Source organism: Dysidea avara, chromosome 4 (assembly GCF_963678975.1).
Source record: "Dysidea avara chromosome 4, odDysAvar1.4, whole genome shotgun sequence".
Lineage (NCBI taxonomy): Eukaryota > Metazoa > Porifera > Demospongiae > Dictyoceratida > Dysideidae > Dysidea > Dysidea avara.
In genome coordinates, this window is record NC_089275.1 from 47,606,780 (window position 1) to 47,619,313 (window position 12,534).

Sequence of the window (12,534 nt, forward strand, 5' to 3'; positions counted from 1 at the left end):
ATCGCTGCTGAGTGCATAGTCTTACTGAAAGTTTGTGTAGCCATGCTTATACACTAATTATTGCTCACTCATCACTACTAATTCTATCATATTGCATGTAGCAGATCACTACCTGGAAGAATTTTCTAGTTACTAGGTTTCGTAGTAATAACTACGCTGTAGTTGCTTTAATTGTAACTATGTTATCATTTTACTGTGGCTTTAACTAGTTATCTTGATAGTTACTTAGTAATTACTATTGCTAATTGCATTTCTATATTTAATAATTTGAGAAGTAGTTCTATAGCTACAAGTTACTAATTACAATGCAAGCCATGTAATGCATCATATACTTTGTTACTTTAAAAAGTAGTATGCTGAGTGAAAACCTGACATGTTGCATATTCATTATGACTTTTTTGTTGTCTAGAGGGAAAACTATGGACTGTTAAAGTTTCAGCCTTATCTGGTAAGATCTTTTGGAGTTGCAGTAATAGACAACATGTAGAGTAGGCGTGACAGTAGCGACAGGTTCGGAGATGATCAGCGAAGGATTGCTTCATTATCCATGGATACAGTCAAGACCACGAGTACGCACTATGACTCCATCTTATTGACTTGTAAGCACGTTGCAACAATTACATCATACATTCCAAATAAAGCCTATGTTACTAATAATACTACAATAATACACTATATTTGTTATAATAGTTAACTATACAGTCAGTCCATGACATCTTCTGGGGGGGGCGCCACCCAATTCATGACTCTTTCCCTGCCTCTCCGAGCAGCTGCCCTCTTTGGTTGTTCATCTGCTGTGTTCTCCACTATGGGCTGGTTGAGTGCATCCTTCTGGGAAATACTGGTAGGCCCTTTAGTTTCTGCAATCATCGGCGTTGAGACTTCCAATGGTATCAACTTGGCAATGGGACAGTTAGTTCTCCCCTATGATGTCCTGATATAGGCAACACGCACTAGTTCGTCTTTTCCAGTCATCACCTCTTCAATGATTGCTAGTTTCCATGCGCTTCTTGGACTTTCATCCCACATCAGAACAACATCTCCTGGCGTCATCCTCTGACTGTTACTTCCTGTTGTTCTGTGATGTTCTCTGAGGGAAGTTAAGTATTCATATTTCCAGCGCACTTGAAACTGGTTCAGAAGAAAAGCTTGCAGTTGTGCTCTCTGTGCTACATCAGTTATACTGCCATAGGTAGAGTCATTCAGGTCTTGTTCTTCCAGTACTTCATGGGGTAATGATGTGATCCGATGGCCATGTAGGAGGTGCGCTGGTGTGAGAGGTTCAGCATCCTTTAGATATGGAGAGACATGTGTCAAGGGTCTGTCGTTGAGGATGGCCTCCACCTCCACTAATAGTGTTTTTAATACTGGTAAACCGATCCTTGATCTGCCGAGAACTTTCTTCAGAGACATCTTAGTTAAACCAATGAGACGCTCCCACCAGCCACCGTACCAGGGAGCATGCTTTGGAATAAAGCGCCACTGGACCCCTTTCCTTCCAAGTATCTCTGTGAGATGTTCTGATTGTAGAAGTCATTGCAGTTCATCTGCAGCCGCTAGATATGTAGATGCATTGTCTGACACAATAATTTGTGGGAGTGACCTACAACTGGAAAATCTCCTGAATGCCAGTAAGAATGTGTCCACTGTTAAATCGGTTACAACCTCAAGATGAATGGCACGGCTTGTGGCACACGTAAACAGGCAAATGTAGACTTTTTCTTTAGCATGGTTGTTACGTACGTATAGAACACCAGTAAAATCAATGCCTGTGATGGTGAATGGAACTGAAGCACAAGTTCGAATCTGTGGTAGTGGTGGAGGGTCAGGTATTTGATATGGCTTCCTACTATGTTTACGGCTAATGACACAACGACGTAGTCATGACTTGATCTGTTGTCTAGCAGTGGGTATCCAAAATTTCTGTCTTATGGCTGTTTAAGTAACATTGGTCCCAGCATGAAACAACTTTAGATGTACACTGTGGATGATGAGTGACATTAACTGATGTTTGGGTGGGAGCAGAAGTGGAAACTTTGTCATTTCACTCAGAGGGGCATTGTGTATTCTGCTGTCACTTCGTAGCAGGTGATCTGCATCCAAAAATAGGTGTAGTTGGTGGATGAGTGGTAATCTTTTACTGGATGAAGAATTGGTAAGGCTTGTAATTTCCCTGAAGTATATCTCTTCTTGTGACTACTTCACCCAAGTGATTAGAGCGTGGTGTAGTTCTGAAGTTGTTAATGGACCATTTTCCCTTTCCTGTTGTTGTTTCTTACAGTTGGTGATGAATCTGTACATGTAAGCAGCAACTGCCAAGAGTTTGGACAGTGTGGTATAGCAATATATGTCAATAATACAGTGAATTTGTGTGGTACCTGAACACTGTAGAGTAGTTGATGGACTGAAGCTGGTTGCTGTAACGGCCAATGCTTGCATTTCTATTGTAGGTGACAAGTTCCAAGTGGGCCAACTGTCATCAGATGTGAGCCACTGTGGTCCATGTTTCCACAAGGTAGACAGCTTCAGTTGTGAAGAGGTGATTCCCCTAGTAAGTAGGTTGGCAGGGTTGTCCTGTGTTGGGTAGTATTGCCAGCAATCTGGTCCTGAGAGGTTGTGGATCTCAGCAATACCATATATTAAAAAACTTTGGCGGTAAAATACTTTGACGAATTTGGCGAATAGCATTCAATTCTCCAAAGTTTTTTTTTGCCAATTATTTTAGATGATCACACGAGCACATTGAATCTCGCATTAAGTAACTAGAACTTGAAATGAAGGTCAGCTCGTACCACCACACAATAAAGATCAAGCTGACTTAGGAAATCTTGATCTTCCTAGGAATGTGTCCCACAGTTGTAAGCACTCCTTAGGATAGCATTTCCAACCGACTTCCCGTTCGCACGTCAGTTAGTTCGTCGTCTCGTGATAGATTTGGCCAAATACTTTGATATACGTGATAACCTCTGCTACTGGAGATCAATGAAAAGCAAATACAGTCACTCTCGGCACCGCAGGAAATATATAAGGCCACTCCAACAAAATTCCCTTGTTTCCCATTTCATTGACCTTAAAAATACATGCGGGCAGGCGGTTAATTATCCAATATTCATTATAGATATTCCACTAATTTTCAATATTCACAACTATTTTACAGGTAAGAATAGAGTAGAAATGTTTAAACTAAGAACCTTAACAGTGAAAAGCTAGCTAAATGGGCTTTCTGAATGCTAAACTAGTTACTGCTATGCAGTCACAGGATAAATGTGACTGGATCTACGAAAACCGTTCTTATCGCCCAAGACAGGAAGTTTGATTTTTTCACAGACACAAAGCTTAATGAATGCACTATCAAGTTTCACTGCCACAGTCGACCAGAGTAAAGTGGTCTGCTTTTGCTGGCTGCTTTTCTAGAGCACAGTGGCGAGCCGTACGAGTGGTGTGGGGTCTTGATGGAGCCCTGGCCAACCAGGAGATGGCTGTGTGTGGCTGTACAGCTCTGTGGTGTTGGACAATGACCTGTGCTGTAAATTTCCTTTCATTTTAGCCAGTTCTGAGTCCTGAATGGCCTATAACTTGGCCTAATTCATCCCAGCACGTCTCTTTTCAATTTTTGAACACCATCTTGCTCGCCTTCCAGGGCCCCCGCCTCCCACCCTTCTGGAGCTCGCCTGATACAGACAACCTCGGTTTAAAAACTGTCTAAAATGGCGGGAAACTTAGCTGTTGACTACTTCTTCAGTGGATGATCAGGAAGGTAAGAAATTGTTGTGAAACGTGTGAAAATTTGGTATGCGTAGCTACCACCATTGGCCAGCTACAACACACAGAATATTTAAAACCGACGTTTCTCGATACTTTTAAATGGGCGATAAGACCGGTTTTCCCAGAGACAGTCACAAATAATGAATATTGACAGCAATAATGAATGACCTTGTGGGAAGAGAATCTGCATGCGGGCAGGAAATGGGAAACAATGAATTTTGTTGGAGTGGCCTAAGCACGCCTTTGCTAGCATGTCGTTAGATCAGTAGCTACAAAAGCACTGCTACAACAACACTAGCTACCTATACACTTACTACACTATACTTAACTGATGAGTTGGTACCTTGTCGTTTTATCCTTACCGAGATCCTTACATACCGTATAGTAAAACTTTGGCGAATATTACTTCAATCGCCAAAGTTTTTTCTGCCAATTTTTTCAACAGAGGGGCTTCATCACACAGCCAAAGTTTTTTACTATACGGTACGATGAGCTACAAAGGTGTTGTTCTGTTTCTCTCCCTTGATCCAATGAAGGACAATCTGACTATCTGACCAGAAGTAAGTCGACAGACTGAGGGGGGTAGAGCTTGTACAATAAAGTTGCATAATCTTGCTGCTGTGAGTGCTCCCATCAGTTCAAGTTTGGGCAGGGTCAGTGGTTTAAGGGGCGCAACTCTGGACTTCGCCATAACAAAGGATGTACTGTTGCCACTACAGAGGAAAGCTATAGCTCCATATGCTGTGAGGCTGGCACCAGCAAAAATGTGTAGTCTATCATGTTGCTTGGGAGTACCAACTGTAGGAAAGTATTGTCTTGGGATCTGTACATGTCTAGCCTCCAGGATATTCTTTGCTATGGTGAGCCATTGTTGCTGGTCCTCATCAGATAACGGTTCATCCCAGTCAATGTTGCGTTGCCATAATGATTGCATGAACGTCTTGGCTCTAATGGTCACGGGGGATAGCAATCCTAGGGGGTCAAAGACTTTAGAGGATTCACTCAAAACTTCCCTCTTTGTGAATGGTACCTTGTAGTACTGATACTTAAACTGTCTATTAGCTGCTTTTTTTTGCTCGAGAGAATGACCAGTGAGGTTATGCTAGGGATTGGTGATCTGGACATCAGAGAGAGTTTGTCCATCTGTGTATCCCACTGTAGTCCCAGAACATTGGCTGGGTTGCTGGAATCCACTACCTTGTCCTTAGATGCTTGTTCTGTGAGTTGATGGCTGTTAGAAGCCTAGCTTCTCAGGTTAAAGTGAGCACCCTTCATTATGGAGCGAGCATTGTTGTAGTAAAGGAGAGCTTCTGATTCCAATTGACATCCAGACACTATATGTTGTCCACATACAGATTGGTAAGCATATTCTGTGCAGTGGGAGACCTTTCCTGAGATAAATGGCAGTGTAGGGCACATTCAACATAAAGGGTGAACAGACAGCACCAAACAGAACTACTTTAAATCTGTACATCACAAACGCACTCTCTGGGTCCTGTGGATCACTTAGCAAGAGGAATCTAGTCCAGTCTCTGTCATCTTTATGAAGTGAGATGTTCAGAAATGCCTTCTCTATGTCTGTGCAGATGCCCACAGGGTGAAACCTGAATCCTAAAATGATGCAGCACAAATCATTAAGTTGGGGTTGGCCTGTAAGGAGACATTCATTCAGCCTTCAGACTTGGTTGGTTCCTTGCTTGATGGCAGCTGCAATGCTAAGCAGAAGTTGTAACTATGTTAAATATTGATTGCTGTGTTACAGCTGTTTTGTGACTGCTCTAATAGAGTATCTTGATCGTTTTAATGCAGTACAAGATGAAAGGCAAAGTGTTATTAAGGGTTTACTAGTTAAAATGGGTGGTAGTTGACTGCAGTTGCATGCCACTAACAGGGCCGTCCAGAGAAATTAGAGAGCCCAGGGAAAAGAGTTAAAGAGGGGCCCAGGGGCAAGGAAGAGTCTAGATCCTGACTGCTCTATTAGAGTATATCGATCTTTCTTTAAACAGGTATTCAAGGGGCCCCTTTCAGGCTGGGGCAGGGGGAAAATACCCCAGTTACCCCCCCCCCCCCCCCATGTGGGCGGCCCTGGTCACTAAAATTACAGTTATATTTTAATATTCTGTCATTGTAATCTGGGGTTTCTGTCAAAACCATGGAAACTCACTTACTGTTATCAACAGTGCATTGCTTATTCTAACAAAAAGTATTGAAATCCCATCCAAAAACAGCTTATAGCTGTAAAAAAAGTGCGCGTCCAAGTAAAGCAGAGTTAACTGCGACAAAAAGTAATGATATCATAATGCGGCCATGTGCGAGGTGTGCAAGTTGTAATATTAATATTAGCTAATCAGATAATACAATGTTATTGTTAAAGTGTTAATGAGAACTATGTGATGCTGCTATTTTTAAGTGTGTGAACATCTTCATAAATGCCACACAAATTTAATTCTCAATAAAGCAATGTGTATAGATTCTCTGATAGCAATAAATAGTTTGAGTTTGGCCGTCTTTCCTGTATACGGCAATGCTACAAACAAAGGAAAGGTGGCCAAACTCAAACTATTTATTGCTATCAGAGAATCTATACACATTGCTTTATTGAGAATTAAATTTGTGTGGCATTTATGAAGATGCTCACACACTTAAAAATAGCAGCATCACATAGTTCTCATTAACACTTTAACAATAACATTGTATTATCTGATTAGCTAATATTAATTTTACAACTTGCACACCTCGCACATGGCCGCATTATGATATCATTACTTTTTGTCGCAGTTAACTCTGCTTTACTTGGACGCGCACTTTTTTTACAGCTATAAGCTGTTTTTGGATGGTATAAGTATACACCAATTTTATCAATTGTATAATATAACATTGTCTGCACTATTTTGATCAGCTCACATATGTACAGTATACACAACATAGATTTATGGCAAACAACCTTATCTGAACACATTGGTGACTGGATTTACAAAAAAAGGGTCTTCCATTCTGTGTATGAACTTGAAAGGCCATACCTTAGTGTTCAAGAAAGAAATTTTCTCTATTCATTCAGCTATGTCGGTGTTCACTTAGCCTCACTATTGACCAACTTTCAAGTCATTAGCTTTTTCTAATCTGAAGTTATGATTCATCAAAGTTGATAATAAATTGGAGGTGTGCTGAAGACCCGTTTTTGCAAGTCCGGTCAGTGTAGCTAGTTGCTTATGTCTTTTTGAGAAACTATAATAATATATGAAACCACACAACTGACATATTATTGGCTACTGGACTAATGGACTTTGATGTAGTGTAACTATGTAACAATCTTTTATTGTAGAGCTATTGTTCACAATTACTGTACTATATAATGTAATGTGTACTAATATGTGTAGTATAACTTGTTAATGGTTACTATGGTGATGTGTTGAGGTTGTAGAGTAGTGGCCGCATGGGTGACTAGAATTAGCAAAAGTACACTTCTAATTTTTGTATGTTACATTTCCTCCTTGTACTATTGATGTGTTTAGCTTCTCTCTTCACATTTTCATTATACTCTAGTTTATTAGGAAGTTTCAGTTTAGTGATAGAGTTGTTATGGTGTAGGCTCCTCATTATTATCATAGCTGACTGTTCATCTATTGTATCACCATACAGGTACAGTTTCTTTAGTGTCTTGTTATTAGTAATGGCTTGAGCAATTGCTGTGGCTCCATCTTTACCTATAGGGTTTTTACTTATGTCTAGCTCCTCCAGTGAGGTGTTGTGTAGTAAACTGTATGCAATTTCTGTAGCTCCTGTGGATGTGATGTTATTGTTACAAATGCCCAATACTCTCAGTGTGTTGGTTTTTGTTATTCTTTTTGATATTATAACTGCTCCATCATCACCAAGTTTGTAACCGATGTGCAACTCCTCCAAACAGGTAATCATATCAGATATTGCTGATGCTTCTTGTAATGTGAAACCATTACTCCCCATGTATAGCACTTTGACTGTGTTAGTGTTTATTACTGCAGTGGAGATGTCCCTCACACTAGTAATATTGCTATCACTTAACATCAGAGTATGTGGCTGAAGGTGAATGATGATGTCACCAATGAGAGGTGATGATGCTCCAGTGAGGTAATTATCACTAAGATCAATTGTTGTTATTTCTTGTTTGTTTGTTTTATCTCCACAAAGGTAGTGATGTAGTAGGTTGATGCCATAATCTCCAATGTCACAATCAAACAGGTTCAATTTGTTCCATTTCCTGTGTGATCTTGATAGGAAGAATCCCAGGGACATAACCTGGTGTGGGAGAAGGCTGTGATGACTGAGGTCAATCTCACCACTATTAAATGATTCGGACAAGATGTCACACAACTTGTCATCCTGAGCCTCTTGGAAACACTGGAACAAGTAGAGAACCTTCACTGGGTCCTTCAAGATGTTTCGTGAGATAGTTACAGAATGATACCCCAGTTGTTGTTGTTGTTTTTGTTGATAAGAATGATGTACATTGTGGTGTTTCATTAATGGAAATGATTCATCATTGCATTCAGTACCATAGTAGTCATCATTACAACTATCAGTAATATTGTATGAGAATGATGGTGAAGAGTTTGGTGGGGAATAGTCATCATCCCAACAGTGATCATAAGACTGTGAAGACCATGATGATAGATATTGTCTTAAAGAATTACACTGTCCACTGGTTATACCACAGTACATGATCCACATGTTGGAGAGGCGGACACTCTCACTATCAGGATGGCGATACCTATCAGTAGCAAGAAATGACTCTTTCATTAGTGTGTACACCTCATCCTCTGGTAAGGTCACTACATATTTGGCAGCAAAATATTCTTGTATTCCCAAGTGTAGGAAGTTGAAGGATTTGGTTGGGGTACCAATTTCATCTGAACAATAACATTCAACAGATTGTAATAGTCCATAACAAGTGGGATTATCCCTGCACATGTCAGGTAAGTCATCCATTGTGAATACTATTTTATCCTCTACAAGACCATCAAATGCAACTTTCTGTAGTTGTTGTAGTTCTTGTTGGACTGGCTGTGGTAAGTGTTCCATTTTGTTGATGCGTTCATCCTCAGCAATCTTCCCTGTCCTCTTCAGATAGTGACAAATTGTGTGTAAGACAAAACTGTAATACATTTTAGAAGCAGTTGGTGGCAGGTTCTCTGGTTGACACATACAAAGGAATACAATGATGGACATTATTAAAGGAATATAACAAATGGCATCAATATTTGGATATTGTTGAAAATGTTTCTGTAACTTCTTCAGTTTAGAGGGAGAACCTTGTAATGCTTCATGTATATATTGTATTCTATTGGATTCATCAAATCCAAGAATTTCAATTCTTTTGTCCACAATGTGATGAAGGCAAGCAGAAGCATTGGGTCGTGATGTCACCACTATCCTAGCTTCAGGTAAAATATTTTTTTCAATTAGGTTTATAAAAAATGATTCTTCACGTAGTTCATTGCTCAGTTCATCAAAGCCATCAATGATCAAGGTGACATCAGCTCCATGATTGTCTTCTAAATAACTGTGTAGTTGTGTTACCTTACTGGTTGACTGTGTGAAGTGTTCTATCAGTTGTTGTACATTAGTAATACTCTGTACATTAGGATCTCTTAACAACAGGAGGAGTACCAGTTTGTCAGAGGTGAGTAACTTACCCTCAGCCCATTCAACACAAATCTTTTTAACAAGAGTTGTCTTTCCCATTCCAGGATGACCCTCAATGAGGATACTGTTAGGAATACTGCCAGATTGAGAGCTGAATATTTGTGTGATGTCTGTCAACTTTTGGGAGTTAGCCTTTTTAGGTATGGCAGAAATATCTCCTTTTGTACGTAAGAAAATTGTTTGTGTTGTTTCTGCTCTTGTTTGTAAATCTTTCTGATACATCAGTGTTAATGTTATGTAGCCTTTGGTTTTAACAGGTGGCCAGGGGTCATTCTCTTCCTTACGTTTCTTAAGTCTCATGTTGCAGTATCGTCCCTTCATGAAGTCACCCAGCCAGTCAATCACTGTGGATACAACCAGTACACAATTATTATATCATTATGTTACAATGTGTAAGTTATAACTCACATATTGGTGGGTATTAATTGAGCTCAAGATACCGTTATACATATCTAAGGTATATTTATACCATCCACGAGGATCTTCATGAATTTTAAATATCCTTGGCGAAGGTGAGGGATTTTAATACACTACAATCCAAGTGGATGATCTCTATCTGACTTAGTGGGGGGATATTTATACTAAAATATAAACCCACAATCACTTTCTGTATTGTTATCTATAAAACAAAGCCTCTGCATAATGTGACTATACCTCCTCAGCAAGGTATAGGCCTGGATAGTGCATCAGTGATTATTAGTGAAATCTGCAGCACATCCATGATCATTAATGAGGTGCGCTGTGTGGTGACTCCCTTAACTTTAGATGTGCAGATATCTATACTATATCGACACTAAAACATCCAAGCAAGCCAGCCAATGTTAATAAATTAGCATCACTACAATCATTTTTTGGTTGCCACATTTGATTTCACAACTTTTTTCATAGCTTGGCTATTTTGTATTTTTAATGTGCCAAAAACAGTAGAGATGTGGTGATTATGTTGGCATAATTTTGGGCATAATAGGTATGTATGGGAATCAGGAGTTTTTTTTGAGATGATTGTTAAGCTTTAACAATAGGAAAATCTGCAGATTGCACAATTGAGTTTAATCACTCTAATAGAACAGTCAGAATTTCTATTACTACTAATGAACAGTCACATAGAGATGAATTCTCTAATACAGCTAACAGCTAAAAAAAGCAGAAAACTATTTGAATCTTAAACATCAATGTATATTATGTTCTACTACAGCAATAAACAGACATTACTGGCTATTGATGGTGACAGGACATTTTTTAATAGCATAGCTAATAGGTAAGTTTTGCAGCATTGCTTAAAAGTATAATGCTTGGAGGATAATAGCCTTATACCTAAAATACAGTTTATGGCTGACTTTGGAGATACTTTTGCTTACATTTTTTTTCTTGTTATCTATACTGATGATTATTGAAGACAGCTATGGCAAGTGTTATTTCATCATTGGCAGCCTTGAGAGAGGGCCAAAGGGAGCTAAGCCCCCTGGCCTTTCTATCTTTGGACTTGCAGGACTACTGTATATTGACACCAAAAATGCTGGGAATTATTCATGCGCAGAAAACCAATAATAGCATTTTTGTACACCTTTTTTACCTCACATGCAGTGACTGCTCTATAATGTAGTATCTTGACCCCTCAATTTTACATTAGTATGGTAATGCTTTGTAACTCTGTGGCTGTAACTTTATTGCTTTTCAAACCATCAAAAGGCACTGCTACAATGATCAGCCTATGTACACTCCAATTTTCAAGTTATTCCCATACTTATTTTACCCTGTACCCATGACAAACGTTTGATCTTTTTCACATATAAACATTCATAATGCCATTGGGATTTATCAGATTCATAGCCAACTTAGTACATGAATTTGCTTTTATACTCTTCATTTGTTCTAAAACTCAAGACAATCGAGTTACCTTGCATAAAGAAATTGAATTCCCATAGACCCCTATGGTTTAAGAAGAAAACATTGAAACTTTTGAACACCCTTATCTTGCAACTGACTGATTCAAATTTGCTGAGTGGTCTACCCTGCCTGGTGGATGCAAAGATGGTGCATTTTGGAGAAGGAGCATTAGAGCTATGCACACACGAAAAAATGCCACTTTCCAGTCAATGTACACAGTGTAGCGTGCCCAATTTCTTGGCTGCATGACACAATAGTGTGTGTGCCATGATCTGCTAGGAGGTCTCTAATTATTTTAAGGAACCTCTCCTGAGGTCCATCAGTGGAATTTTAATGACTTCAATACCTCCCAAAGGTCAAAGGATTTATGTATACTATTCTTCTAAGAAACAAAATGGTTATATTATATCAGCTGTTCTGCTATTGTATGTTTGCAATCTGTTTACACCACCACCTATATAGTTTCTAGTAGACGTCAGCCAATTTCATTGTCATAATGAATAAGTCCTGCTAGCTATAACAAGGCCAAGTTTATTGCAGCGGACAATTTACAGGCTTTTAAATAGAAATGTTGCATAACCTACTATGCCACAAATATGCTTTATGAACCACTTTTTTTTCTTCTTTATTTTTATTGATTTATTTATTTATTAAGGCTTTACAGCACAAGTGCTGAAGGTCTGTAGGACACCTGGTCCTACAGCCTGTTCAAATTTGTTACAGAAAATGTGTTTGAAAAGGAGATTTTTTACAAGTTTACTTTATACATTAACCTAACATTATAACAGGTGTATCCATTCACTGGACTGAACTACTTGACTGGATTACTGGACTCGCATGATGTTTGCTTGCTCAAATACCTTATCTTTTTCAACCACTAAAAGTGATTAGCTATAATTATGATGAATATCAGCCACTCAAGGTTATCAATATCTGGTCTTGCATTTTAGAGGCACATACAGCTATGTACAACCATAGTCTAGATTTAGCGATCTATTTAATGGTATGATAAGTTGATAATTAATAGATTAAATCTTCTTGTGTACACTACATGTAGTTTTCACAAAGATGCAGCCTTACCTGCCTGTTATAGGGTGTGTGCATTTCTCTGGTTAACTGAACACTGCGTTCTCGTAAGCATTATAAACCAAGGCGCTGGCCAATCTATAGTGAATACGCAGATTGCTGAAAGGTGATGCA

At 39.1% G+C, this 12,534-nt stretch overlaps 3 protein-coding genes across 4 annotated transcripts in view; all 3 read right to left on the reverse strand.

Annotated features, from left to right (window-relative positions):
- Nucleotides 1-702: 702 nt before the first annotated feature.
- Nucleotides 703-1,413, reverse strand: LOC136253932 (uncharacterized). Its single transcript, XM_066046590.1, has 2 exons — nt 979-1,413; nt 703-924 (listed from the first exon to the last, which is right to left on the reverse strand). Exons 1-2 carry the CDS (start codon nt 1,411-1,413, stop codon nt 703-705), a joined length of 657 nt encoding a protein of 218 aa, XP_065902662.1.
- Nucleotides 1,414-1,533: 120 nt separating this feature from the next.
- On the reverse strand, nt 1,534-4,699 carry LOC136253933 (uncharacterized). Its single transcript, XM_066046591.1, has 4 exons — nt 4,471-4,699; nt 2,379-2,606; nt 2,201-2,312; nt 1,534-1,861 (listed from the first exon to the last, which is right to left on the reverse strand). Exons 1-4 carry the CDS (start codon nt 4,697-4,699, stop codon nt 1,534-1,536), a joined length of 897 nt encoding a protein of 298 aa, XP_065902663.1.
- Nucleotides 4,700-6,678: 1,979 nt separating this feature from the next.
- LOC136252535 (protein NLRC3-like) overlaps nt 6,679-12,534 on the reverse strand; it is a 29,998-nt gene continuing 24,142 nt past the window's right edge. For both annotated transcript variants that reach the window (XM_066044997.1, XM_066044995.1), the window contains one exon: nt 6,679-9,791. In XM_066044997.1, coding sequence (XP_065901069.1) covers nt 7,213-9,791 — 2,579 coding nt within the window. In that variant the 3' untranslated portion in view covers nt 6,679-7,212. The remainder of the gene's footprint in view (nt 9,792-12,534) is intronic.

Coding starts and splice junctions, on each gene's coding strand:
- LOC136253933 (XM_066046591.1), bottom strand. CDS start 4,699: ATGCAATCATTATGGCAACGCAACATTGACTGGGATGAACCGTTATCT. Junction 2,313..2,378: donor AACTACTCTACAGTGTTCAG/GTACCACACAAA, acceptor AACTCTTGGCAG/TTGCTGCTTACATGTACAGA. Junction 1,862..2,200: donor GCTCTAATCACTTGGGTGAA/GTAGTCACAAGA, acceptor TTGTGTCATTAG/CCGTAAACATAGTAGGAAGC.
- LOC136253932 (XM_066046590.1), bottom strand. CDS start 1,413: ATGTCTCTGAAGAAAGTTCTCGGCAGATCAAGGATCGGTTTACCAGTA. Junction 925..978: donor AACTAGCAATCATTGAAGAG/GTGATGACTGGA, acceptor AGGACATCATAG/GGGAGAACTAACTGTCCCAT.